General features: G+C 41.2%; 1 protein-coding gene and 1 long non-coding RNA gene across 2 annotated transcripts; both read left to right on the top strand.

Moving 5' to 3' along the window:
• The first annotated feature begins 264 nt into the window (after positions 1–264).
• LOC119120666 lies at positions 265–2,733 on the top strand. The gene is made up of 3 exons (XR_005097560.1): positions 265–404; positions 484–565; positions 2,068–2,733. It is a non-coding gene; the product is annotated as an uncharacterized LOC119120666 (long non-coding RNA).
• Positions 2,734–3,824: 1,091 nt separating this feature from the next.
• On the top strand, positions 3,825–21,161 carry smad3a (SMAD family member 3a). The gene is made up of 8 exons (XM_037246863.1): positions 3,825–4,544; positions 15,816–16,009; positions 16,077–16,211; positions 16,827–16,952; positions 17,775–17,987; positions 18,114–18,251; positions 18,896–19,040; positions 19,907–21,161. Exons 1-8 carry the CDS (start codon positions 4,342–4,344, stop codon positions 20,028–20,030), a joined length of 1,278 nt encoding a protein of 425 aa, XP_037102758.1. The 5' UTR covers positions 3,825–4,341; the 3' UTR covers positions 20,031–21,161.
• The last annotated feature ends 4,078 nt before the right edge of the window (positions 21,162–25,239 follow it).

The following is a 25,239-nucleotide window of genomic DNA, read 5'->3' as shown; positions in this document are numbered from 1 at the left end:
TCAAAAGTTTACTTTTTTTATATGCATATAAATTATTTTTGGATAAAGGGGTGAGAGCTAATAAGCTATGCTTATTCTCGCTCCTTTCCAAATGTATTTTTTTTTTCCTCCTTGTGTTTATTTTGCTTCCTCAATTTCATCTGCAAATGGTTTTATGCAAGGACTGTCTGAAGACAAACAGGAAGCTTTGTATGATTTGTAATATTTGAATATTAAGGATAAAAACATAAGAAACAAACAAAGGTTGTATTTTGCTCGGCTCCTCAGATGCTGACAGCGTGAAACATGATCTGTGTTTGTTATGAGCCCTGTCATCGATGGAATTATCATCTAGACTTGATCACACACATCTGCACATGATTATTGCAAAATACTGCAATGTTGATCTGATTTGGAAATCCCAAGTGAGTCACCAGCACCCCAGTCGACCTCAGCATGTGCATGTGTCAAATGATATGAAATGATGTCTCACATGTGACACAGACCTCCATGCCTGTTTCCCTTTACATCTTCAACTGGATGACTTCAATTTAATATCCTGTCTGATATCAACAAGATTAAGCAGGTATGCTACCAACAGGAAATTTGCTCTCATGAGGGATTACGCAACAGTCATTTTTGGTCATTCGTGAGTGAGGTCATAGTGGTGGTGTCCCAGGTTAAGCTTCGATTTCAGAGTAGTCACAGTCCGGAAAAGAGGTTATCTCAAGCAGTGTTGCTTCACGTGAGTCACCACTCAAGTCGGGGTATGCGAAGCGTGGTGATGACTTACCTGCGTTATGACTCACGTGTTTGTGTTTGGTCCACCCACATCAGCAGACAGAGCCCACGGGCAACTAGTAGTTATGACTCTGCTGCTGTGTTATGTTACTACACAACAGTGTGACCTGGATCCCTCTGAGAATTTAGTTCGTCAGTACTTCTTAAATAAAATCTGGCCAGCTCCTTTTAACTGGGGATGTTTTCCAGTGGTATCCCTATTCAATAGTAAGCCAAAAAGGATTATTATTCGTTATTGTAATAAAAGGAAAAATTTTGTCTGAATTTACAGTAGGTAAGCTGCCGCTGAGCTGAGTGACAGGCAATTACTACTGTGTGTGTTTTGATGATGATGTCTCAGGTACGACGGGCTTTCCTGTCAGGCACTGGTGAATGGCTGGTGATGTATTTTTGCAAGAGAAAACAAACTGTCATGTTGGAGCAGAGGCAGCCTTTTAAAACATTTTTATGCAGTCTTGTTGCCTAGAGATGGATCCTCATAAAAATACCTGACATACTCTCACCTGTATCAGAAAGGTATTGCTCAAACACAAACAGGTGTGTCTTATGGTTAGACACTCGGGCAAAAAAAATAGTATCGACACTACAATATAGGACAGGGGCGTCGATGTTTAATCAGTTCTTAATATCATTTTACATACACAAATTGATGAACAACTTTAAAATCAGAAATCAAGGAAAATAATTCTAACTATTTAAGTTACTGGAAGCTGACACGCTTGATTTGCTTTTGCAGGCCACATGAAGTGATTTGCTACAAAATTGCTACATAGAGTCAAAATACTGGTTGACAGGTACAAGCACAAGTCTCGAACCACTTGAAACTACAGCCAAGAGAAAAATGACAAAATGAAGAGAATGGAGGGCTAGGAATAAATCAATCCAATTTCAAGGATGAAATAAATATTAATTAGGTTGCTAGTGACAATTTGTGCTTCTGATGCTGTTTAGGCTCCATGGTGATTTTAACTGTCACCCACAGAGCCCTCAATGGTTATGCTTTTAATTTCTTCGTAGATCTTGTATCTAATAGCTGGGACACCTTAGAAAATTAGAGGACAACCAATCAGCCAGTCTGTGGCTTAGAGCAGTGTTTTCTAAAGCAGTTAGAAACATTTGTTAGTCTACACTTCGATTTCATATCAGTTGTTACATCGAACGTTCTTTGGTGTGTAAAGGAAAAATCATGAAATCTATCATTTTCGGACATGATTTAGGATATTAATTAGCTAAATGGACGTCTGTGCTTTTTCTTTTTTTTCCCCTTCTGCTCCTTTGGGACACCAGCTGACATCACACACACCACCCTCCTTGGTTCCCCACAGACACACTCAGGAACTCCGGACCAGGTCCCCTGAGGTCACATCCAACACAATGTCATTATCATCCATCGGATTGCATGTGGTCACTGCCCATTCGGTCTTGCTGACAAGCCTTTTGTGCTCAGTAATTCTTCTCATAGGACCCCCCCACCTCCCTTCCATCCACCACCAACCCCTCCCCTCTTGTCTACTGTGGCCCATCTGTAATCCCATCCCCCGTCCTGCATCCCCATATCCGCCCTGTCTCGACCCATACTACTCCAAAACAAACCAGCTGTCTTGGCCAGTCGTGTCCCGTGGGGGGCGTAAACAGTTACCATGAGGACCAGAGGGGCCTCGTCGTCATCGCCGGCTCCTGCAAGCTGCCATCCCATCATGATGTTGTCGTGCCCCAAAGGTGATGCAAGTGTTAACCGTTCCGACATGGGATGATTTAAAAATGTATATCTTTCAACCAAGAAGCCCATCTTTTAAACTTGTGTGTACTGTAAAAGGCTAAACGAAGAACGAAAAGCCCTCAGCAGATCTAAAAATACACATACTGTACCTGTGGTCAAGTAACCAAAATAGATAAAAGCAAAGAGTTTGTCTGGCTGAGTCCAGCAGTATTTTTAGCACAAATGACACACTGTGCTCACAGAGGGGGCGGGGGGGTCCTGGGGGGAGGAGGTCAGTGTGGGCTGTACGCACATACCAAAATGTTACCCACAGGTCGATGTAACTATTTTTGCATGACTGTGAACTGTCAGTGGGGGCTCTGATTAAAGGCTCGCTCTTCTCTGATGCACAATAGCCTTTTGACTGCAAAGTACATCAGAGAAAGAGGAAGTGGTTGCGCATCCGGGTTGCCAGTCACATTTCACATCCTCACACAATGTCGCTCGTGTTCTTTTGCTAATAAATGATTCCTCACCTCAACCACATATTGTTTTAAGCGGTAGTTGAACTTTTTAACATTCTATCCAATGCATCACCCCGACTCAACTCTACTGCAAATCTAGCAATGAAAGGCCAGCAAGTGCACCATCCCATGTGTGCATTCAACTTTCTTGCAGCCTGTTCTTAAACGTAATAAAGTCTTCCTTTTTGAAGCTCCACAACAAAGGCACTTTAACGCCCTTAACCCACTATCACTTTCACAGTGTGTGGTTTAACATGGCTGTGTCTTGTATTGTGCATCTAGTGTTGGATAGTCAACAGTGTGTGCGTGTAGGAGTGTGTCTATGTGTGTGTGTGCGTGTGTGTGTGTGCATACATGTACAGTATTCTGCACATCAAACTTTCATCTTGTTAAGTGGGTATTTTTTGTTCATAGCGCTAACAAGCTGAGACAAGTGGCATAGCTTGTCTACATGTGCAAAATTCCATTTAAATGATGAAGCGCCTCACAAACTACCCAAATGAATATTTGGACCCTGCAGTGAAACCTGTGCTTTGTTGATACTAGTTAACAATTAACAATAAAGAATGCAATGGGGTGGGGAAAACAGCCTGTGCAACGTAGGTAAGGATGGCAATTTATTAAAAACAACTTTCGCAGTTATATATTGAATCATATCTGGCCTTCAAATTAGTGTTTTGTCCAGTGTTGCATAACTCCCATTGGAGGGCTACAGCAGGATACTTTTTTTTTTTTTTTTTAGCAGAGTGAAAGTGCACTATTAGAAAAGGCGAATGGGTTGCGCAATTGTCCAGCTGCTTAGACGGCCTTTGGAAGGGTGAGTTGTGCAGTCTGAAGTTTCAATAGACACGCTCAGCTGCAGCTCCTGTATTTGCATTTCATGCAGACTTTGCACGGGGAACCGCGGATGACTCCGAACTAAAATACTAAGAAATACAGGACACTATTTCGACAAACAAATGTTTATTTGAGTTGATTTAGTGAATAATAGTGAGTTTGGGGATTATTAGGTGGTATATTTCTTAAAATAACCGTTGTTTGAAAACGTGTAGATGGGACTAGGTTTCCTGGCGGAAGGCTACTAATTCCACAGCGCAACAGACTGCCATCGCACATTTCATGAGCTCCAGTCGGGCGGACAGAGTTCACTTTAACGTTAAACCCCGGGATGCAACAATTTGCATTGAATCGCATTCAAATATCGTGGAAATAACCGTTTTGCCCGTGGCGTGCGGTCTGCATTGAAAGACAACTCGCTCCCTTTTTTTTTTTTTTTTTTTTATTCCCACGGCAGCCGAACTTGTGGCCATTGGAAGAAGTCAAGAGCAAATCTAAAAGATGTCAATCCTGCCTTTCACTCCCCCCATCGTCAAGCGACTTTTGGGCTGGAAGAAAGGCGAGCAGAACGGCCAGGAGGAGAAGTGGTGTGAAAAGGCGGTGAAAAGTCTCGTGAAGAAGCTGAAGAAGACAGGACAGCTGGACGAACTGGAGAAAGCCATCACTACGCAAAATATCAACACAAAATGCATCACTATACCAAGGTAAGAAAAGGTGACAAGAACAGGTTAATTACGACTTTGTGCAGTGAAATCACACATGCATTATTATTATTATTATTTTTTTTTTTTTAACTTAGTCGCTACGGTATATAATATCGCCCTCACTTCCGCTTCCTTTGTAGCGCCAATATGACATATTGCACTCAACGTATTTGAATAACACGCGAATAACGTGGTTTAGACACGCAAAGGAAAGTGCTGGTGGACAGCGAGCAAAGCTTTGCTCATTTGTTCCACGCCACGCCAGCAAAACATACTTTTCATGACTTGAGTAGCAGAGGCACTGCAGGACGTTTTCTGTAGCTGTGCATTGACCACATGCAATGCACAGGCTCAAATGGAGTCCAAGTTATATAACTTGTCCTTAATCTGCTTGGTTTTCTGGCGCTAGTGCTGACCTACTCTCGCCCTTCTCCTCTATGAGCTGCGTGGAGATGCGATCAACGACACTGAATCAGTGCTTGGAGTAGACTAGAAAGTTGTTAGTGATGGGAAGATGAAGCTTCCAATTTGCTTCATGAACCATTTTCCGATTCCACTTGATTGTGTTGTTGATTTAAAAAAAAAAAAGGTTTAAACCAGTAAGGTTTGTCATTATTTGGGTTTGCATCCAAAATGTTTATGTTTAAGCAGATTTTGTGACATTGCACCAAACAAACATGCAATTTATCTGTTTCCATTTGTTATTATTTTGCGAATATTGAGGCGCTATCAGATGACATCATAGTATAAGAGTGTCTCTTCCATAAGACTGTTGGTTGCCTGTCAGCCTAATTTATTTATTTTTTGGGGTTCTTTTTTAATTTGGGGGTCATTAATTAGTAATTGAACATAATTTTGGGATGGCATTGTGTTGATATCGATGGATTGTGTCGACAATATAAACTGGCCCCAACTACGAGTCAAGACAGCCGCCACGCCACCCCTCGCAGCCAGGGAAAACTTCAAAATAAAAGAAAACCAAGGCATTGATGTATTCATTTATTCTTTGGTCCGCTAAGGTTTATTGTGAAATTTGCCTTCTCGCTGTGTGTTACCATCATGAATAGTTCTCCCATCAGAGAACAGATGAAGCATATCACCCACAATTTAGTATTTCAGATTTGACCAAAAATAACCAAAACAGGGAGACGTTTCGTATAATTTCCTGTTCCTGTGCCGAAAAAATTTGTCTTTTCAAGTGTAAATATCATGGTCTATGTTATTACATTTAGAATTGAATTGAATATATGAAATCTTACCTATTAAGCAACCTTTTTATTTTGTCCTAGTGTAGTTGCCATACATTAACTACATTATTCATTGTTTGTGCCTTCTTGTTTTTATTTTGTGTTGTTTGCTTGTATGTATATGTCGTGTACTATGTCTTGTCACCGTGGGATAGTGGAAACGTAATTTCGATTTCTTTGTGTGTCTTGGCATGTGAAGAGATTGACAATAAAGCAGACTTTGACTTTGACTTTCTGTAGTTGCCGTACATTAGCGACATCGTGCAGGGACTGCAAATAGCGCAATAGGGAGGTCATATCTGCCATCAACTGAGTTTTTCGCACGCTGCAGCCTTCTAGTGGATGCTGACATGAAAGCGAAATACTGCAGCTGAAAAATCGCCCATTGATTCAATCAACATCAGGAGCAACTTGTAATATTTTGTAGTTTACTGGACAATTCAGATACGAGAATGCTACACAAGCCTTTCTTCCGTCTTGGCGACTGTCTGTCACATGACTGTTTAACGGCAGCAACAGTGAATTCCAGAACGTGCACTAAGTTGTGAAAAGTAACACACAGAGGCTGTAATTTTGTCTGAAACTGAAGCGTACGCGGGCACTCCCAGATTCTTGATTGCCACAAGTGCACAGCTCGTACCGTACAACCCAGGCCAACAGCAATCATACTTAAGCCCTGCCGGAAATTTATACAATGTTTGGCGTGATCCAGGTTTCGTATTTCCCACCACTAATGCGGAAGGGAAGAGGCAGAGCGCATTAAGATGACCCAGGATCAGAATTGGCTGTCATTGTGACCGAAGCGAGAGCCGCTGCTTCTATTAATTCTCCTGTGCGCCGGCATGCCGAGAGCAGCTGCCTGCATGTCGAGGCCTGTCCGTGTTGAGGTCAGCTCCTTGCTCTCCCTGACACTCAAACTCCGAGCCGAGGCTTAGCTACTGCACCCGTGAGCCGGTTGTCGCTGCACCTGCTGGTGGAGTGAATACAACAGTTTGACTGGATGCGCTTCAATTTACAGCCAATACCTCATTTCTAATATCATTTGTTTGATTAACGTTAAGAGGCTCCGCTTTATGGCTTTGTATAAAGTAGACATCGCCGAAATCTTAAACCCCAAAACAAGTCAGTCAGGCTTACTTTCACCAATACTTTGACTGTTGGATTGCTTCATGTAAAATACCCCAAAAAACGTTCTTTGTTATTGTTTGCTAACCCCCAGCATGATGCTGTTTATCTGGTTTGGTCGAACATCTCCAAAGGGCTGCATCTTTTCTTGCCCTTGACGTCATTGTGGTTTGAACAGGAGTTTTCTTCTTTTTTGACGCTCAATAAACACTCCACGCTTATGGTAATAACCAAGGAGCACTTGTGGAATTGTGGTAATGACTTACTGTAGCTGCTTCCTCTTTCTCTGCCTGCTTTTTATCATTTCCATTTGCCAAGAGCAGTCAACTTGAGATCGTCACAAACTGGTCACAAACAGCAAATGTTCAATGAGTCAGCTATGAGGCGACGCATTTGTGGTTTGAATAATTGCAAAAAAATAGTTACAGCTTAAATAAGATTTTTGCACACATTTCTAGCCTCAGATTTATATATGTTAAATGTTGAACACCTTGACCAAAATGTTTAGGGGACTCTGAGTGACGTCCAAGATGCATGTTTGGTTTGGCTTTTTTTGCTAGTGCTACGAATTTACTTCCAAAAACCTCCCTGTTCATAACCGTGACTAAAGTATTTGTAACAGTCTTTGTATTTGTTCACACGTTTGCTTGACAGACACAAATTAGGTCACATTTGTGTGAAGATCTTTGAGACTCGTAAAAAAAAAAAATTCTATACATGCAAAGGCTGGAGGGAAACTGGGACAGCTGATGTTTTCAATAGATACAACACGTTCCACACATATGTGGAAAGTACCGTGCAGATTGCTTGGGGACGCAGCTTGTTAAGACGTTCATGCCATGAAGATGGAAAACCCGCTCTCCAAATAAAAACTTGAACTCTTGCATACACTGGAAACAGAAGCAGCAAATATAATGCAAGGATTAATGTTTGTTGCTTTTATGTTTTTCTTCTGATTGAGCTTACTGTCTCTTGCTTTAGTATTTCATAATTTGGTCTCTGTACATGAGGAACATTTTCTTCATATACAGTCTGTCTCATTTAGTGATTTTAGAAGTGGTGTGAAATTCATGTGACATAGAAAGAGTTGTAGAGAAGTCCTTGTCGTTATCAAGTTCAAAGGCAAGTGTGTTATTGGCTGGAAGAATAACCAAATAGAAAGTAATAAGTGATAGCAGTGATTTGTTTTTACACCAGAGCGCTATTTTCTCAATGCTGAATTTAGATTGTTTTTTCAAATTAAAACCAGGGATGTTTATTTGCACAGCAACCGAAGAAGATGGCACAACATGATATTGCGAGGAGTGGTTTGTGCTTGCTGGGCTGGTATCCATTTGAGCTGTAGGTCACTTGTTGGTCGAGTCATTTGTCATTTCAACATCTGCAGGAAGTTTTGTCAAGTCTAGCGTCAAGATTTGAACAGAATGATGGCTGTTTGATGTAAGGAGTGTACGTTGTTTATCGAAATAATGCAAAATAGGTTTACATGGCTTACATGATTGAAATCAATCAAACAACTCTAACTTCAGGAGCCACTTTAGGTTTTTGGAAATCCATTTCTCATGGCGTGTTGGATTTTGATGGTCGATAGCTGCGGTCAAAGTCAATCATTGCACACTCATTCGCTCTTATTCTTTTCAATCTGTCAAGGCGCACACCTGAGTCATTCGAGATGTTATTGTGTATATGAGTCAGAGAGTAGAAGTCAAGGTGATTCACTCAGCGGTTGCACGGTCAACCCGAATGCCGATAATAAGTGAATGAGAATTTCTACACGTTATTGTTTGCTATCTCTCTGTCTAATTTGCCTGTCAGTGTGAGTGTGTTAGCTTAGGGCAATGGTCTTTGAGACTGCCGGGAACTCTGGGCGGGTGTGGCCTGCTGTTTGCTTTATGGAGGGGTTAAGGAGACAGCTTGGCCTTGACTTTGCCCTGGCCCGTCTATCTGCGGGGGTGTGCGTGCGCGTGCATGTGCTTCCATGTGCACAAGCTGCACACGCACAGACACGCACGCTTAGCAGACAACAAACCTGCCTTTGTGCTCACTGGGTACTGGTTTACAACTACCCGTGTGCAGGAAAACAACCGCACATAAAGAACCATAGACTGCTGCTTCAAAGTCATAATCAAGTTAATCCTAAAACAGGGGTTTTCAACTGGTTTTGTCCAAGGGACCACCATTATAACCAAGAAGAAATTTAGGGTCCTCTGCTTTGGCGCAGTATGATTTTATTTTGCACTGAAGGAGGATAGACCTATACAGGCTACCGTATTTTCCGGACTAAAAACCTAAAATTTTCTCAAAAGCCGACAGTGCGCCTTATAGTCCAGTGCGCCTTATATATGGGCCAAATTCCTAAATTTAAACTGGCCCAAAGCATTGTGTCATGAAATCAATCATAAGTGGCCCGCTGAAGACTACGAATCATGAATCAAAAAGACTATGGATCATTATTTTGTGATTATAAAGTCATTTGTTGCGTCTGGAGTTGAAATAAAAAAGATAAAATGGAGAATGATTTGATTTGGATTAAAAATCTGACATGATGCATTAATGTTGCGCTTTATAGTCCGGTGCACCTTATATAAGGACAAAGTTTTAAAATGGGCCATTCATTGAAGGTGCACCTTATAGTCCGGTGCGCCTTATAGTCCGGGAAATACGGTATTTATTTGCATCTGTATGTCTATTTTGGGAATCTCAGCTACATTTGACATCATTTGGATGTGTATATGATTTACAAAATTAGCTGGGAAATAAATCAAGTCTAAATTGACTTGAGGATTGAACCCACCACCTTCAAGGTTGACGTTTATCACTCTATAACCAAGCCATGCCCCTTTAACTTGGAACTTGCTTGATCAAATATGCTACACTTGGTGAAAACATCCCAAGAACACAAAATGTAAATTGAGGCTGCCATGAATGGTGCTGCCAGACCCTACTGGGAGCGAAATAGAAATATAAAATGCCTCGCTCAAGGACACTTTGACATGATCACCGGGCTTGATGATTGAACCCAGCACCTACAAGTTTGGACGCTATCACTCCACGATTGAGCCACCTAAAAAGGTCATTCGGCAGTCAGGAATCATCGTTGGCTAGAAAAAGTTGATTTGTCCATAATTGATTATTGGTAAATTGAGCCATGAAGAAATTGGGGCAGAATGGGAGGTACTACTTGGTCACAGCCAGTAGCGGCATTGTTGATCCACTTTCATAGAGTCTGTAGTTGTTTTGGCACACAGCACTCGTTAGGTCAACACAAAACTGGCAATGAATTAGGGGTTTTGAATATTCTCCAAGGGACTCTCACAATTTTTTAAAATAACAATTAATTGATTATAAATGTTGTTTTTCCTTTTGCCCATGAACGTGCCTCAGTGTGGCCCAAGTTATTTTAGCACCGCAGTTGTCGAACAGCAGCTCAAAGCTAATTGGTTTGCATCGCCATTCATGAGTAGCATGCCGCTTCTGACTGGTGACCTTAGCGGTAGCGGAGGGAGACAACGTTAACATGTGAAATAGTTGCCACAATCGATTCCGGGTCAGTCTGGAACACTGCAAAAACAGCAGCTTTTGAGATCACGCAATTGCTTGGAATTATGATTTTGATCAGAAAACAATAATTGTTCATCTCTAATTACAGTGGTAATTTAATTTTATAGCTAAATTAACCATTTTTCACCAAGCTCCTAATCGCTGAGTCCCATATCTCTACTTCCAGAAAAGCTGTGTAACTGCCATTGATGTTTCCATTTATAACTCAAGTTACTGATTGTAATTTCATTAAATGGATGGTCGTTACTTAATCCCACTTCTAAAATGTAATCATACATTCCTATTGGCCATATTAGTGAACACCAACTGTCTCAGTTTCTTGGATTTTAGAATGGAAATGTCACTCAAGTAACTGAATAGTTTATACAGATGTTTTGTGTGTGTATGTATGTATGTATATATATATATATATATATATATATATATATATTTTTTTTTTTTGCTGTTTAAGAAAAGGAATTTCCTTAGTTTGGCCTGCAGGCCGGGCTGACGTGTCTACCATTCGCCTCACGATATGGCTTGGCATTTGAGTTAATTTATCGATCCCATGTGGAACATTAAAATCATCATTCATTTTTATTTCCAAAGTCACAGGCTGCTCTAGTCATTAACGAGCATTAAAGGTAGCCGGCAAGATTTAGCAGCAAACTCATTTATGGCCTAATTTATGAAACTTTTTTTATTTTTTGCTGAAATGCAACTAAAAGTGTCACAACAAAGAATGAAATGCACTTCATTTTCAGGAATTCCAAGAAAAAAAAAAAAACATGTTAAGTTTACAATTCTTGGCTTTCAAGTACATTCCTCCAGTGGTGCAAGCGAACCATAGGAACTTATGCACACACACACACACACGCACGCACACACACGCACACACCTCCCACCTTCCTCCCAGCCTTTCTGGAAAAGCTATTAGATGTGTCTTTTCCTTACAAAAGGGGATGCAGAGTGAAAAGAACCAATAATTGGGTGGGCGAGAAAAGCAAAAGGCAGCTTGAGCGTGTCCCACAGGTGATATCATTGGGTTGGAGAGCGCTGGAACCAATGAGTGACGGGCCAAATGTGACATATGAAACCAGTAGACATACTGGACACGACCAGGCCAGTCTGGAGAGTCGAGTGAATTCCTCATGACAATGAAATGTTTTCCCCTGCATGAGAAAATTCACTTTATGACCAACCTGAAACTTAACAGACAAAATACAACTCTTTGTCAAATGGCACTTTTATTAAAAGTTGCTATCAATTGTCTTTGCTTGAATGTTAACTCAATTGAGTCACATCTGAAGAGGAATTGAAACTTTCATCTGGGAGAAATGGAATGTATGGATGAGATTATTTTTGAAATGCACAAAGTGAATATAAATTCTTTTGCCACTTCCATGTGTCCATGTACCGTAATTTTCGGACTATAAGTCGCACCGGAGTATAAGTCGCACCAGCCATAAAATGCCCAAAAAAGTGAAAAAAAACATATATATGTATATAAGTCGCTCCTGAGTATAAGTCGCCCCCCCACCCAAACTATGAAAAAAACCGCGACTTATAGTCCGAAAATTACGGTAGTTATTAAAAAATAATCATAAAATTACAAGTTCAAAATCCCACAGGTTTATGAATAATTTGGGGCTTAACTGTAAATGTAAATTTGAGGTAAAAGTAACGGAAGTGTGGCAATATTGATAAACACAATATGTTGTTTCTACATATTTATCCATATTGTGTTATCGGACACCTCCCGTTTACTTTTGAGAGAAATCCGGCAAATGAGCTCAAAACCCCAAAGTGACCTTGATTACACGGAAAAATTATGATTCTGCTCGTGTTGTCATTAAAGGACACCAGCTCAATGTTATTAGTCTGTCCCTTCCCCTACACAACCTTCTCTGGAGGTAGACAGACGGAGGAGAGGGGGTAATAGGGGTGGGGGTCACGAGGCCCAGACACTCTGAGCTGCCCTGAGCTTTTGAGACACCCTGCCAGCCCCTTTGTCCAGCAGCAACCTCCTTTCTTTAACCCTCCCCAACTTGGTTCATTACCCCCCTTCCCCCTTCATGTTTATGTACACTCACTTACCACATGGGGAGGTACAATTACCTCCAAATTTCAACAGCGTCCTATTTATTTATTTTCTTACTTCAGTTTCAATGCTATAATATTCATCACTTTGAAACAACAGAAACCTTCTGTCTTTTTCGTGTGCATACATATGGAGTTAAAAATGCTGAAAGTTTGACCGAGTTCCTTGTCAAAAGATTCAAGGGTGGCTGTGCGGGTTAGGACTAGCAAAGCCGTACAAATGTTTGCGTCTCTCGGACAAAAGCTTTCCTCGTTTTTATTGTTTGTTTTGCTCTCAAGATAAAGTCCGTCAGGTTCAATCTGCTCTGTCTGAGCCGGCCGGCTATATGGCTTTGAGACGTCACACTGGGTCGCGCACAAACATTCACCGACAAACTACCGAGCTATCTCGCGTTTTACAGATGATTATCCAATTTACAGAGAAGATCTGTAAAAGCTTTTGCATGAATCGCTGTTCGGTTATTTTTGTTCAGCTGTTGTCAAATATAGTACTTGTGGTTGAACGTTCAGACAACAATATTAAACTATTCGCGTGCTGATGAAGATTTCAGCCTCAGGTCCCATATCAGAATCTTGTTGACACAGTATTGCCTGTGGTGGAACTGTGTAAAGGGCGGCACGGTGACGCACTGGTGAGCACGTCCGCCTCACAGTTCAGAGGGTGCAGGTTTGATTCCACCGCTGGCCCTCCCCATGTGGAGTTTGCATGTTCTCCACGTGCCGACGTGAGTTTTCCCGGGCACTCCGGTTTTCTCCCACTTCCCAAAAACATGCATAGTAGGCTGTTGAGCACTCCAAATTGCCCCTAGGTGTGAGTGCGAGTACAAATGGTTGTTCGTTTCTGTGTGCCCTGCGATTGGCTGGCAACCGGTTCAGGGTGTCCCCCTCCTACTGCTGGGATAGGCTCCAGCATGCCTACGACCCTTGTGAGGAAAAGCAGTTCAGAAAATGGATGGATGGATGGAAACAAATTGGTCCTTTTTATTTGTTAACCACTAGTTGATTTTATCACATGAAAGAAAAAGGTTTCTAGTGTTTTACTGAGAATCAACAGGAGGCCGAGAAACATGAAAAGAAGTACGCCCACGTTCCAGCGTCACTCCTCTCAACTAATTTCTTTCTGTAATCCTCCTGACATCCTGTTACAATTTAAGTATTTATGATCGTGCTCTGACTCACCATGTTATGACAATATTAATCATTCAGACGTGCAAGATTTAGTTACATTGAAATATTATTTGAGTAACTTCGAAGAGTGTGCCCTATTTAAGACTGGTAAATATGAATGAATGTTGAATCTGTCTTACATAAAATGAAATAAGAAATCAATTCTCTTTGGAGAAAAATCATTTGAAAACAAACGCGACTACGTTTTCATTGGAAGCCCCTCACCTTCTCCACAAACACAAGCGGTTGCACGACTAGCCTCCTGCATCCCTTCAGGTTGTGGTTGTTTTGACAATATGACCACTTCTTCCTCTCAGTAGCGAGGCCAAGTGTGAAAGCGGTGCAGTTTTTACTGCTGTTTCTCATCAGCATTGTAAATGTCCTCATGGAAGTGAGTCATTGGGATGAAGGGCACATATAATGTGTGCCTGGACCTGTCTGTCCTTCTGGATTTCATGTTGACAGTGTTTGGCTCGAGCAGCCATACAGCAAGAAGAGACTGTCATGACCTGTCGCACTATCCCGCATCCCCCTGCCCTACTCAACGTTTTTACAACCATGACTTACTCACAGGCTTATCTTGATGAGGCGCATTCCTGCTTTGACACAAAAACAAAAAGCTCTGTACATATTTACATAATTGCAGAATAAAGTGTAGCAATTATTTTTTTTTTTTTTAAATAGCTCGATCCCAATCTTGGTTTTGTTACGATTAGAGGTTCCAGTGTAATAATGAGGTACATAAAAGGGTATTTTCAAAGAAAATGAAGCAAAGTAGGATCACCCGACTTTGTGCATGTCTGTTTGTGTGAGCCCACGCAGAGTCTAGTCCCAAGCAGACACCCACGCAGCAACAGCAGCAGCAGCAGCGACATAAGACGCATACCAAAGACATCGCATCATTTCATACATCGACGCTCAAGCGACCTGGTTTTACTTAAACATGCAAAAAGACAAAGGGAACACCCTGTAGCTGGATCCAATGCCAATTTTACAGTAGTTATATTTTCAGAGAGATATTTTCAGAACCGCAAGTTGAATTGCTTTTATCCAACAGGCTAATGGTTTTAAGTAAATGTTTTTCTTCCATTCTCTTTTCCTCTTTGCTAATCTATTCTCCATGTTTTCCTTCTAGTCAGCAGGAGCTTTGGACATTTTAGCTGCTTGCATCAGTCTAAACTTTCACAAGTAACCCCATTGTCAATGTGAACAGTATAATATCAATTTTGTTCAATTTGACCCAGGGTTCTTTTTTGTATGTGGACATAAATCGGACATTTATTTAATGTGACTGCTCCGCAGGCATTTCCCTGCAACAAACAGAACAAATGGTAATCTTTACAGAGAGTGTGTGTTCTGTAACCCAAGCGGTTTGGTTCTTTGCTCGGAGGTCCCGTCAGCGCATGTTAGAGCATGTGAGTCCAATCTTTTGCTAAACATATTGTCAGAACAGCCGACCTCGTGGAGCATTGAGCTTCTCTTTCAATAGCTACATTTACCAGTCAGCGTACAGTGAATTGCTTTTTGTTGTTCTACTCTGGTTTCTGGACAGGCAGCAATTGTTTTGATCTTATTTTCAGATCCTAGTCTTGTAAAAGGCAATGGTCGGAAATGCCGTGATGACATTTGATATCACACATATGCTTTGGGGATTTTTTTTTCTTCACTACTTTCCATTCTTATAACTCCAAGTGTATGCCAGTGACATGCAGCTTGGTTCATGATTGATGAGGCACTGAATCGTCCAATGTATTATTTAAAAATAGCAACCCAAAACAAAACATCAGCCTATATTGCCATTTTGATAGAAAGAAACATTTTTCATCAAGAGATTGCCCCAGGAATTGTGGTTAAAGACGCGACTAGGTTTGCACGTCCTCAACGTCCTTGATTCAAATGATCGTTATCAGGCTTGTGCAAAGCTTGCTGGTGAGCTGATCATTTGAATTAGGTTTGTGGAAGTAGGGATGGACTTGATTCAGGCTGCATGGAGGCTTTCAAGGACCAGACTTTGTCAAACAATATTGCAACCCTGCTGCTTCCCTCAGCAATCCCGACACTAACTGTAGTCTCACTTCTCTCCCTTGTGCAGGTCTCTGGATGGCCGTCTGCAGGTATCGCACAGAAAAGGTCTGCCCCACGTTATCTACTGTCGTTTGTGGCGTTGGCCCGACCTGCAGTCCCACCATGAACTGCGGGCGGTGGAGTTGTGCGAGTACGCCTTTCACACAAAGAAGGACGAGGTGTGCGTCAATCCCTACCACTACGAGAGAGTGGAGACTCCAGGTAAGATTTTCATCAGGCACATTTTGTTTGGGTTACTTTCTCATGCGTCTGTGTGTCCATCATACAGTCCTCCCGCCTGTGCTGGTGCCCAGACACACGGAAATCCCCAGTGAATTTCCACCTCTGGATGACTACAGCCATTCAATACCTGAAAATACCAACTTCCCTGCTGGCATTGAACCCCAGAGTAACTATATACCAGGTAGAGCGTCGACCTACAAAGAAGGCACATGCATGGGATTCTTTTATGCTGTGTATTGTTAAGGCTAATCATTCATCCACGTGGTGCTACTGATTCATGCTTGTTTTTACACAGAGAAAGTCAAACAAACATTTAGGGCACAGGTGTCAAACTCAAGGCCCGGGGGCCGGATACGGCCCGCCACATCATTTTATGTGTCCCGCGAAGACAGATTGTGCATAATATTCGTGTGTCATTACTAGAATTGCAAATTACCTTCACTTTTAAATTTATTTATTTTTTTTAAATATTTGACCAGTTTTTACTCGTCTGATTTGAAAACGAGTTATTTGTCAGTTTGTCTTGTAGCTTATACTGTATATAATGTGAGGTGCTCATACATTTATTTGGGTTGACAGTCATAATGGCCCTCCGAAAGAAACTATGACTACAATGCGGCCTGCGAAAAAAACAAGTTTGACACCCCTGATTTAGGGTATGAAAAGGAAATTCCTGTCATTTTTGAAAAAACTTAATAGAATGGCACCATCAAATGTACGGTGCTTGACTGTCTGCCAGTGATATGTACGTATATTTAAATGAGATCGGTGATATGGCGTTTGTTTGCATGCTCAGAAACGCCACCCCCAGGCTACCTCAGTGAGGATGGCGAGACCAGCGACCACCAGATGACCCACAGCATGGACACAGGCTCACCAAACCTATCGCCCAATCCTGTTTCCCCCACACACAATAACTTGGGTAAGGACTGTGTTTGAGTTTTCTTTTCAGTCTGTCCGCCTTCACTTGCAGACAAATGTTGTGATAGAACGTCTCCCCAGTGGGAAAGCGCGTTTGATTTGACTCCTTTTTTGTAAGAGGAAACCAGGTGATGAAAGAGCCTTTTGTTTTCCTTGCACCGTGTGAGCTGTGAAACAGCCAAGATAGCATTCCGGCCACACAGACATCAGTGACAATATCCCATGTTTATCCAATCAGGATGGAAAACAGCAGGAGTTTTGGCAGCGTGTTTCCATTCATGAAAGTAGAGGACAAAATGTTGCAAATGACCAGAACCAGAGGATTTTTTTTGGAAGTGTCATTAAATTTCACCATTTCTGGCTCCAAATGACCAGAACCAGAGGATATTTTCGGAAGTATCATATAATTTGACCATTTCTGGCTCTCGTGTCCCAACAGTGAGACTTGAGTTTCCACTATTAGTCGTCTGGTAAAAGCTTCTGGGACACAGCAGATGATATTGAAATGGTGTGACGCAAGCTCAGTATAATATCTTCCACACTTTGTGTTTCGTGTCTCCATGTTCATGTGGTCCTCATCATCACTGTGCTTTGTTGTGGCTGCTCTGTCGCTCTCTGGAACTGACTTATTCTGAAACACTGTGACCTTAAGCTTGTTCTACAGTGTAGAGTCGGGAAAAAAAAAAAAAAGGAAAAACAGACAACACACTGTGGTGCTCCATTTTGCCATGGACATGAGATCCAGAAAAGCAAATGTGGATTCATGTATTGACCATGAATGGACCTATTTCATGTCGTTCATTGTGGCTTGTGCTGATCTCAGATCTCCAGCCCGTGACATATTGCGAGCCAGCCTTCTGGTGCTCCATTTCCTACTACGAGCTGAACCAGCGAGTAGGAGAGACTTTCCACGCCTCGCAGCCCTCGCTGACGGTAGACGGTTTCACCGACCCTTCCAACTCTGAGCGTTTCTGCCTGGGCCTCTTGTCTAACGTCAACCGCAATGCTGCAGTGGAGCTAACGCGCAGACATATCGGTAGGCATGCCCTGCTGGATGGCGCCGTTACTGCCACAGCCGGATTAACTGATCGTTGACATTTGACACCGTCTCGCTCGTATCTTCTTGGCACTATTTGCCTGAGGACTCTTTGCTTCTTTTGAGGTCGCGGAGTACGACTGTATTACATCGGAGGAGAAGTGTTCGCCGAGTGTCTCAGCGACAGCGCCATCTTTGTGCAGAGCCCCAACTGTAACCAGCGCTACGGCTGGCACCCTGCCACCGTCTGCAAGATCCCCCCAGGTGAGTCCAGGACCGAGAAGAGATCGGCATGGAATCAAGGAAGAAAAAGGGAGGGAAGGTGCTCATAAGTCCATCTTGATAATTAGACTTATCACGCACAAAAAAAAAAAAACGGGATAGAAAAGTTTTTTCTACACTCGATAACTTTATTTAAAGATTTTTTATTGTGCTACATTTCTATTCAAATGGGCTGTATTCTTCATAATTGAAAAACAACTGGTTTGAAAATTGACGGAGCTTACTTCAATTTGCTCAAAATAAAAAAAAAAACACACAGAAAAAAACAATACTATTGTTTACCGTCATAGTTTCTGGGAAAATCATTCTGGAAAAATTTGCTCTGGTGAGGTTGGCAAGCATTGCATTGGAATCTGAGATCAGGCCCTTTTGTGTGTTCCGGCTTCCTCCAACATTCCATCGGCATGTGTGTCAAGTGTAATGAAGACTCTTCAGATTGCCCATTGTCTGTCTGTTGCTGGAATTGTCACCCACGACTGGCTTTGACAAAACAAACACATTTTTCACTGCATGAATAGTTTGTTGATATGTTTTGACCATCAGGTATACTTTGAAACATTCCCTGAGGCAAGAATCACTTGCATCGTTTCCATCCTGTCATCTGGCTCTTTCCGCTCTTCTGTCAGGCTGTAATCTGAAGATCTTCAACAACCAGGAGTTTGCTGCTCTGCTGGCGCAATCTGTCAACCAAGGTTTTGAGGCCGTCTACCAACTCACCAGGATGTGCACTATTCGCATGAGTTTTGTGAAGGGTTGGGGGGCTGAATACAGGTAAGTTGTGGCTCATTTGCTGTGCAAGGCTGTATTGGTAATTAAATATCCTCCGAATGTACATTCGTAGTATCTTAAGTTAATAAGGGAAATAAATGTGGAGGTTAACCTCAATTAAGTCAATGCGGAGAGGAGTCTAATATCGGACTTCAGGGCTTCCTTTATTAGATTTGTATTAGATTTTAAGAGGGATCTTTATACTGTATGTAGTTGACTAAAAATCCAGATATGCAGCAACTGTGTTTGCAATCATTTACTCATTTCCGACTTCCTAATCATGTGGATTTTTAAAAAGTGGACGACATGGCTCACTAATGATGTTTCTCAAGAGGACATTAGAATACCTCAGTGGATGCATTTCTTCCTGTGCCAGAGACCGTCTTCCCCCGCTCTCAGAGGTCTTCTGGCTTCCCTCAATCAGGCTGGCCGGCAGGCTATTTTCAAACAAACACACATGGACTGTGTCAAAAAGAGATGTCAGACTTTCCCTCTACGGTTCCCTCCCACTTTTCCATGGTGTCTGACTCATTGATAGTAAGAATGATTAGCGCCCACGGGGGAGATGCTATTGCGCCGGGAGTGGCGGCGTTCCAGCTCGGTCGTTTGGAGACACTTAAAAACAGGATTCTGACAACTAAACCAGCCGCGGCCTCCCGCTTCTCCATCTCAACCCACACCTCACTATCGCTTTCTTCAGCCGAATGATTAAAATCTTCTGGCCGCGCTCTATTCTCTAAATTTATTGAGAGGAAAGGAAAAAAAAGATCGTGACGATAACATTTACGAGTTGTTTTTTTTGTTATTCTTGTATCATCTTCTCTGCCAGAGTAGTAAAAGCTCATTCATTCAACTGGATCTGTTTGCAGGCGACAGACGGTGACCAGCACCCCCTGCTGGATCGAGCTGCACCTGAACGGCCCCTTGCAGTGGCTGGACAAGGTGCTCACGCAGATGGGCTCCCCCAGCATCCGCTGCTCCAGCGTCTCCTAGGGAACCCATCTATGGTAGGGACTGAAAACAACAAAATGATCCTTCAGTGACCCACAAGCCTGCTCTTCCCCCCCTTACCAGCTGTCAGTAGCACTTTTTTTTTTTTATATACTGGACATGTTTGATTTTTGTGTGGCAAAAGGGGACAAGTGCATTAAAGTAAGACCATGTTAGTATGAACTCTGCTTGTTGATTGTCACTTCTCAACAAGGAGGTGTTTTTGTTGTTCAATTAAGAGATTCATTTATTGATTTTGTTCAATTGTTTTAATATTGTACATATAGTATGTCACATTGTATTGTTGAAGAAAGAATCGCTGTCTTTAAAATCTTGTTTAACCTCCTATTATTTGGCTGTCTGATGAGTGTACCATTTTTCCCCCCAAAATTTTAAAACGAGGTGTCTCAGAAACATATTGGACATACTTCCTATCACCCTAATGATATTTGGAACTGATTATCTGCACCACAGATTCACATTTTTCAACATCTTCCCCTTGATAGAGGGGTGGCTAGATAGATAGTAGCTCCGCCCCTGCTGTTAACGCAGCCTTTGCTACTGACACTCCTATTGCTCACGTCACAAAACCTATTTGTGTTGTCTCATAATTGTCATGTAGTAGGCATCCGCAATAAGGACACCAGAGTCATCTCACATGGCTTAATATTTGTATTTGTGTAGACAGTCCAGTTGCTTCCCTACTTTATATTCATGTTTAAACTCTCAGGACTGTAAAAAACACAGCCTCATTATATACAGAAACCAGGGGAAAAGATTGTCCTAACCCAAAATGACTTCTATTTTTCTGGTCAGAGACTTTTTCTCCATTAAGCTTTTGATAAAGGGAAAGGTTTTGATGGCAGCATGTAAATAATAACAGCTCAGCTCAATTTTTATTTGTACTATATCGTTTATATTGTTGTTTTTGACCATTTTACCTTTGTAATGTTTTGTCATAAGGTGATCAAAGATGGATGAGAAATACTCAGTCTTAGCTTTACTTCTTGCAGGGAGTTCATTTACTTCCAAAATAAACACTCCATTACCTGAACACAGAAAAGATACAAAACCTTCTTAGATAAGATCGTATTTCCCGGCGTACAAGTCGCACCAGCCATAAAATGCTTAACAGTTGCTTCTTCCTTTCCAGTACAAAGAAGAAAAAGACATATGTAAGTCGCACTGGAGTATAAGTCACATTTTTGGGGGGAATTTATTTGATAAAATCCAACACCAGTAATGTCATCTTGAAAGGCAATTTAAAATAAAAATAGAATAGAGGCAACAACAGGCTGAATAATTGTACGGTATGCTAACGTTACATGACACATAAACAACAAACTGAGAACGTGCCTGGTATGTTAACATAGCATATTAAGGGTTATTCAGATAACTGTAGCATAAATAAAATGCTAACAAGTTTACCATACCATCCGTGTCACTCCAAATCACTAAATCCAATGAAATCTTCATTCTCGATGTCACTTTTGAATAACTCCGTCGGTAGAAGATGCTGCGCTTCTTCTACATGGCTTGTGTCAGACTCATTGTCAGTTGCAGTTCCAATTATTCCACAGGCCTTGAGTGCCCTCTTTCGGTTAAGTGTGAAACTAACATGTGAAATGATATAATGTGTTATAATTTCACACATAAATCGCTCCTGAGTATAAGTCGCACCCCCGGCCAAACGTGAAAAAAACCTGCGACTTATAGTCGGCAGTTGTTTTCATAAATACGTACATCTTTGGAATTAATCCCTGCCCAATGGTGCTAATATTTAACATTATTGGGACGTAAAGCAAGTGTGTTATCTTTAACAGATGGGTGATGATGATCAAACCCTGTCAGTGTTCAGTTTGTTTCAGAAAAGTAGCATCTACCAATCTGAGACTATGACTCCTTTTTTGGTGGTGTCACTGATCGCCTCAGTCCAAGTCCTTAAAGGGCTTTTATTAGACCCGCTAATCCGAGAAAGATTCTTTGTACACTCATTAGTTACTATGTTTGAGTGTTTCCAAATTGCTCACTTTATTAGTTCATCTGTAATAGTTATGATTTTGCTTCATTTTGAATCTCTGGTATACAATTATGTCCATTATGTTCTCCTGTTTAGAAAAAGAATGATGTGTTGCTTTATACATTTGTTTTATCTATAAAATAAAATATATACCGTATAGCTTGTGATTCTTGACAATCTAATTGACGATATAAAATACTACAGTTTTGTATACAGTATCTATCACCAGACCTATAATTTCACCCCCCCCGAGCAAAGGCCTGATTGTACTGTTTCAAAAAGTCTATCCTATGCAATGAAAGTGTTCACGTGATTCTTACTCCCCAATTTGCTCATGAATCTGTCGACCAGCTGTCGTAATTGTTAAACCTGTTCAATACTTTGGTTTGTTAATCCCTGTGTGGTTTACTGCACACCGCGTTGGGCCGAGCCACAGGGCATGCATGAGCTGGTCATCTGGAATACAACACACACAATCAAAGCAATAAGCATTTTTTCCTCTTCAAGGTTGGTGTCTCTCACATTCAAAAACTTGGTATCCATGTAGTCTGTTAGTTACAGTGAAGTTGTAATTACAAAAAAAAAAAGAATGTGATGTTGAGCAAGGCTCAACGGCAGGAATTAGACACTCTGTCTGTAGACCTTTCAGATTTTAGTGGTCCATCTGCTTGACTGTGCAGTTTTGAGATTTCCTCAACCCCAGAGGCTAGTTTGGCAGCATCCTCAGAAGCAAACAGAAACAATAATTACCGGCCCATAGCATGCAGACACTCTTGTTTCTTTATGTGCTGCTGTGTGTTGGAGACTAATGAAAAGCATAACCATTCCTCCTGTCACAGACGCACCGCAGGGGTTAAGAATATGAATGCAGACTTTGTTCTGGTACCCTTGGGGTAAAAGAGACTGCACGCCCTCCCAAACCACTTAAGTGACGGTTCAAATAGTTGGGCTGCTTGAGAAAAAAAGCTTGCAGAGCTGTTGCAGGGGAGGTAAACCTGTTGAACCTACCAGTATGTAATATTTTAATAAGCTTGCCTCCAATTTGTATTAACTACCGCACCTAAATAATCTGATTGACTGACTTTTCATTACCAGAGATTAATTAAGTATGCAATAATGCTAACTTGTGACTGACACCAGCACTGAGGTACCAATTGAATCATCTACGTTCTAATTAAATTGTAGGTGCATAAAAATGCACTGCCTCATGCTGAGAGTTGTAGATAACCTCTAATGTTTTAAACCTCGTGTTGCAAAATATGCGTATCTACTATTTACTACATATGTAGTAGTATTGTACTGGAGACTTTTAAAAAGCCTCCAAGTTAAATTTTCTAATGCTTCTGCTGTTGGTCCCTATTAAATGACAGTTTGTAAGTGCTACACTGACCTCTGCTGGCTGGAAAAATAAATCCAAATGCAATGCCGCTGCTACGGGAGGCCGGCCCAATTAGTTATTAGGTTTAGGAAGAAAAAAACACAACACATTGGACCAGGTTAGGTTTTGCTTTCCTTCCTTAATCATGAAAGCCACCATTTAAAAAGTGCATTTTGCATTCTCTTTTATTGTCTTGGATTAATATTTACATTTCTTTAATGATGGCAAACATTGAGAAAAACATGCCAAAAATAAAAAAATCAGGAAGGAAGAAAACTGTATCACACCTCCCCCCAAATTTATTTATTTGTTTGTTTGTTTATTTTTCATTGCAGTCCTAACAGAAAGATCAGCAACAGTGAGCGTTTTGTTGTTGTTGTTTTTTGGTCACATTTATGACAAAAGATTTATCACACTTTTCCTCACGTCTCCATTTGGACATGCAGCAACATGTCACTAGAGCGTGCAATTCCATTTTCTTTTGAATTTCAGTGACAGTCACACACTTCCCAGAAAGGGCAAACGTTCCATCGCTCTCCATCATTTATCACTGCAACGTTGAGAAATGATCACAGGCGGGTATTGGTGCCTTGTGTGCATCCTTGTGATTACAACTAATTGGGACTAAATGTGCATCACATGTTTTGAACAGTCTGTTGAATCAATAGAAATGAAGTGTGTACTCATAAGCACATGAGATGCATAATCATTTGTAACGTAATGCATATCAACCCTTTATGAAATTTGTAAATGAAGCTGAATTTTAATGTTGCAAAGTTGCAAACTGTTCGTCCTCTACAGTTCACATTATACACTATCTACAATATTTTCAAATTTTTGGGATTGGCTGTAGTTACTTGCACATATTGAAACTTAATTACATTCTCTTTTCACTTGTCTTCATTAGGGTTGCGGCTCTTCTGGAGCCTATTCAGATAAGAGCAAGAAATCAGCATTGAATTGTCATGAGAAGAACACATCATGAGAGCGTTACATTGAGGGATAAAACCGAAGAAATAACGTGGGAGCGAAGGAAACATACTTACTGACATCCATGGGCTGTCAGCACTCTGATTAATGGTGCTTGGAATCCGTGCTTGGTGGAAAGGTGTCGTTGAGGTGTAGAGAGAGCCACGTACTGAACCAGAACTAATAGCATTCAACTTGAACAAGCTGTCTAGCCTGCTGCCAGCGCAACACCAGGCATGAAGAAAAGAGCAAATCAGAAAAGTTGAGAACAAACAAACAGCCAGCCAGAGACAAGATTTCCATTTCATGCATCTGCCTACTTTGTTTCTTTTACCCTGAAATTAGCAATGCTATATCAGGCTATTGTAATATATATGTAATATATATATGTATATATAATTTTTTTAGTTTTTAAAGAGGAATAATTCGCTTTGTCTTCATTCAATTGGATTACGATTCATAAGGCTTAGTTGAAATTTTGTCATTTCACAATATGAATGAACAGGTCAATCGGATGGTCAGTCTCACAGAAAATTTCCGTCCCATCTTATTTATACGATTCTTGTATTGGCTAGTTGTGCCCCAGGAATGTAAATCGTAAAGTGAATGCTTAATCACATCCCGTAAGTGTGGAGGTTCGCGAGTGTTTCTCATGTTAATAACCAGCTCAGTGGGCATCAACTCAACACATAACACATTTAACAACCCATGTTTCCTGCTAAACTCTGGAAAACACAAACAAACTGTCTGTTTTCATGGAGTCTACGTTGTATTAGCCAATAACATCATTCCATCATCTTTGCTATTGCTGAAGGCGACAGCGAGTCCAACAGCTGGGACATAAT

Source organism: Syngnathus acus, chromosome 3 (genome assembly GCF_901709675.1).
Source record: "Syngnathus acus chromosome 3, fSynAcu1.2, whole genome shotgun sequence".
Taxonomy (NCBI): Eukaryota; Metazoa; Chordata; class Actinopteri; order Syngnathiformes; family Syngnathidae; genus Syngnathus; species Syngnathus acus.
The sequence above is the reverse complement of the archived record's forward strand: the minus strand, read 5'-3'. Positions and strand labels throughout refer to the sequence as shown.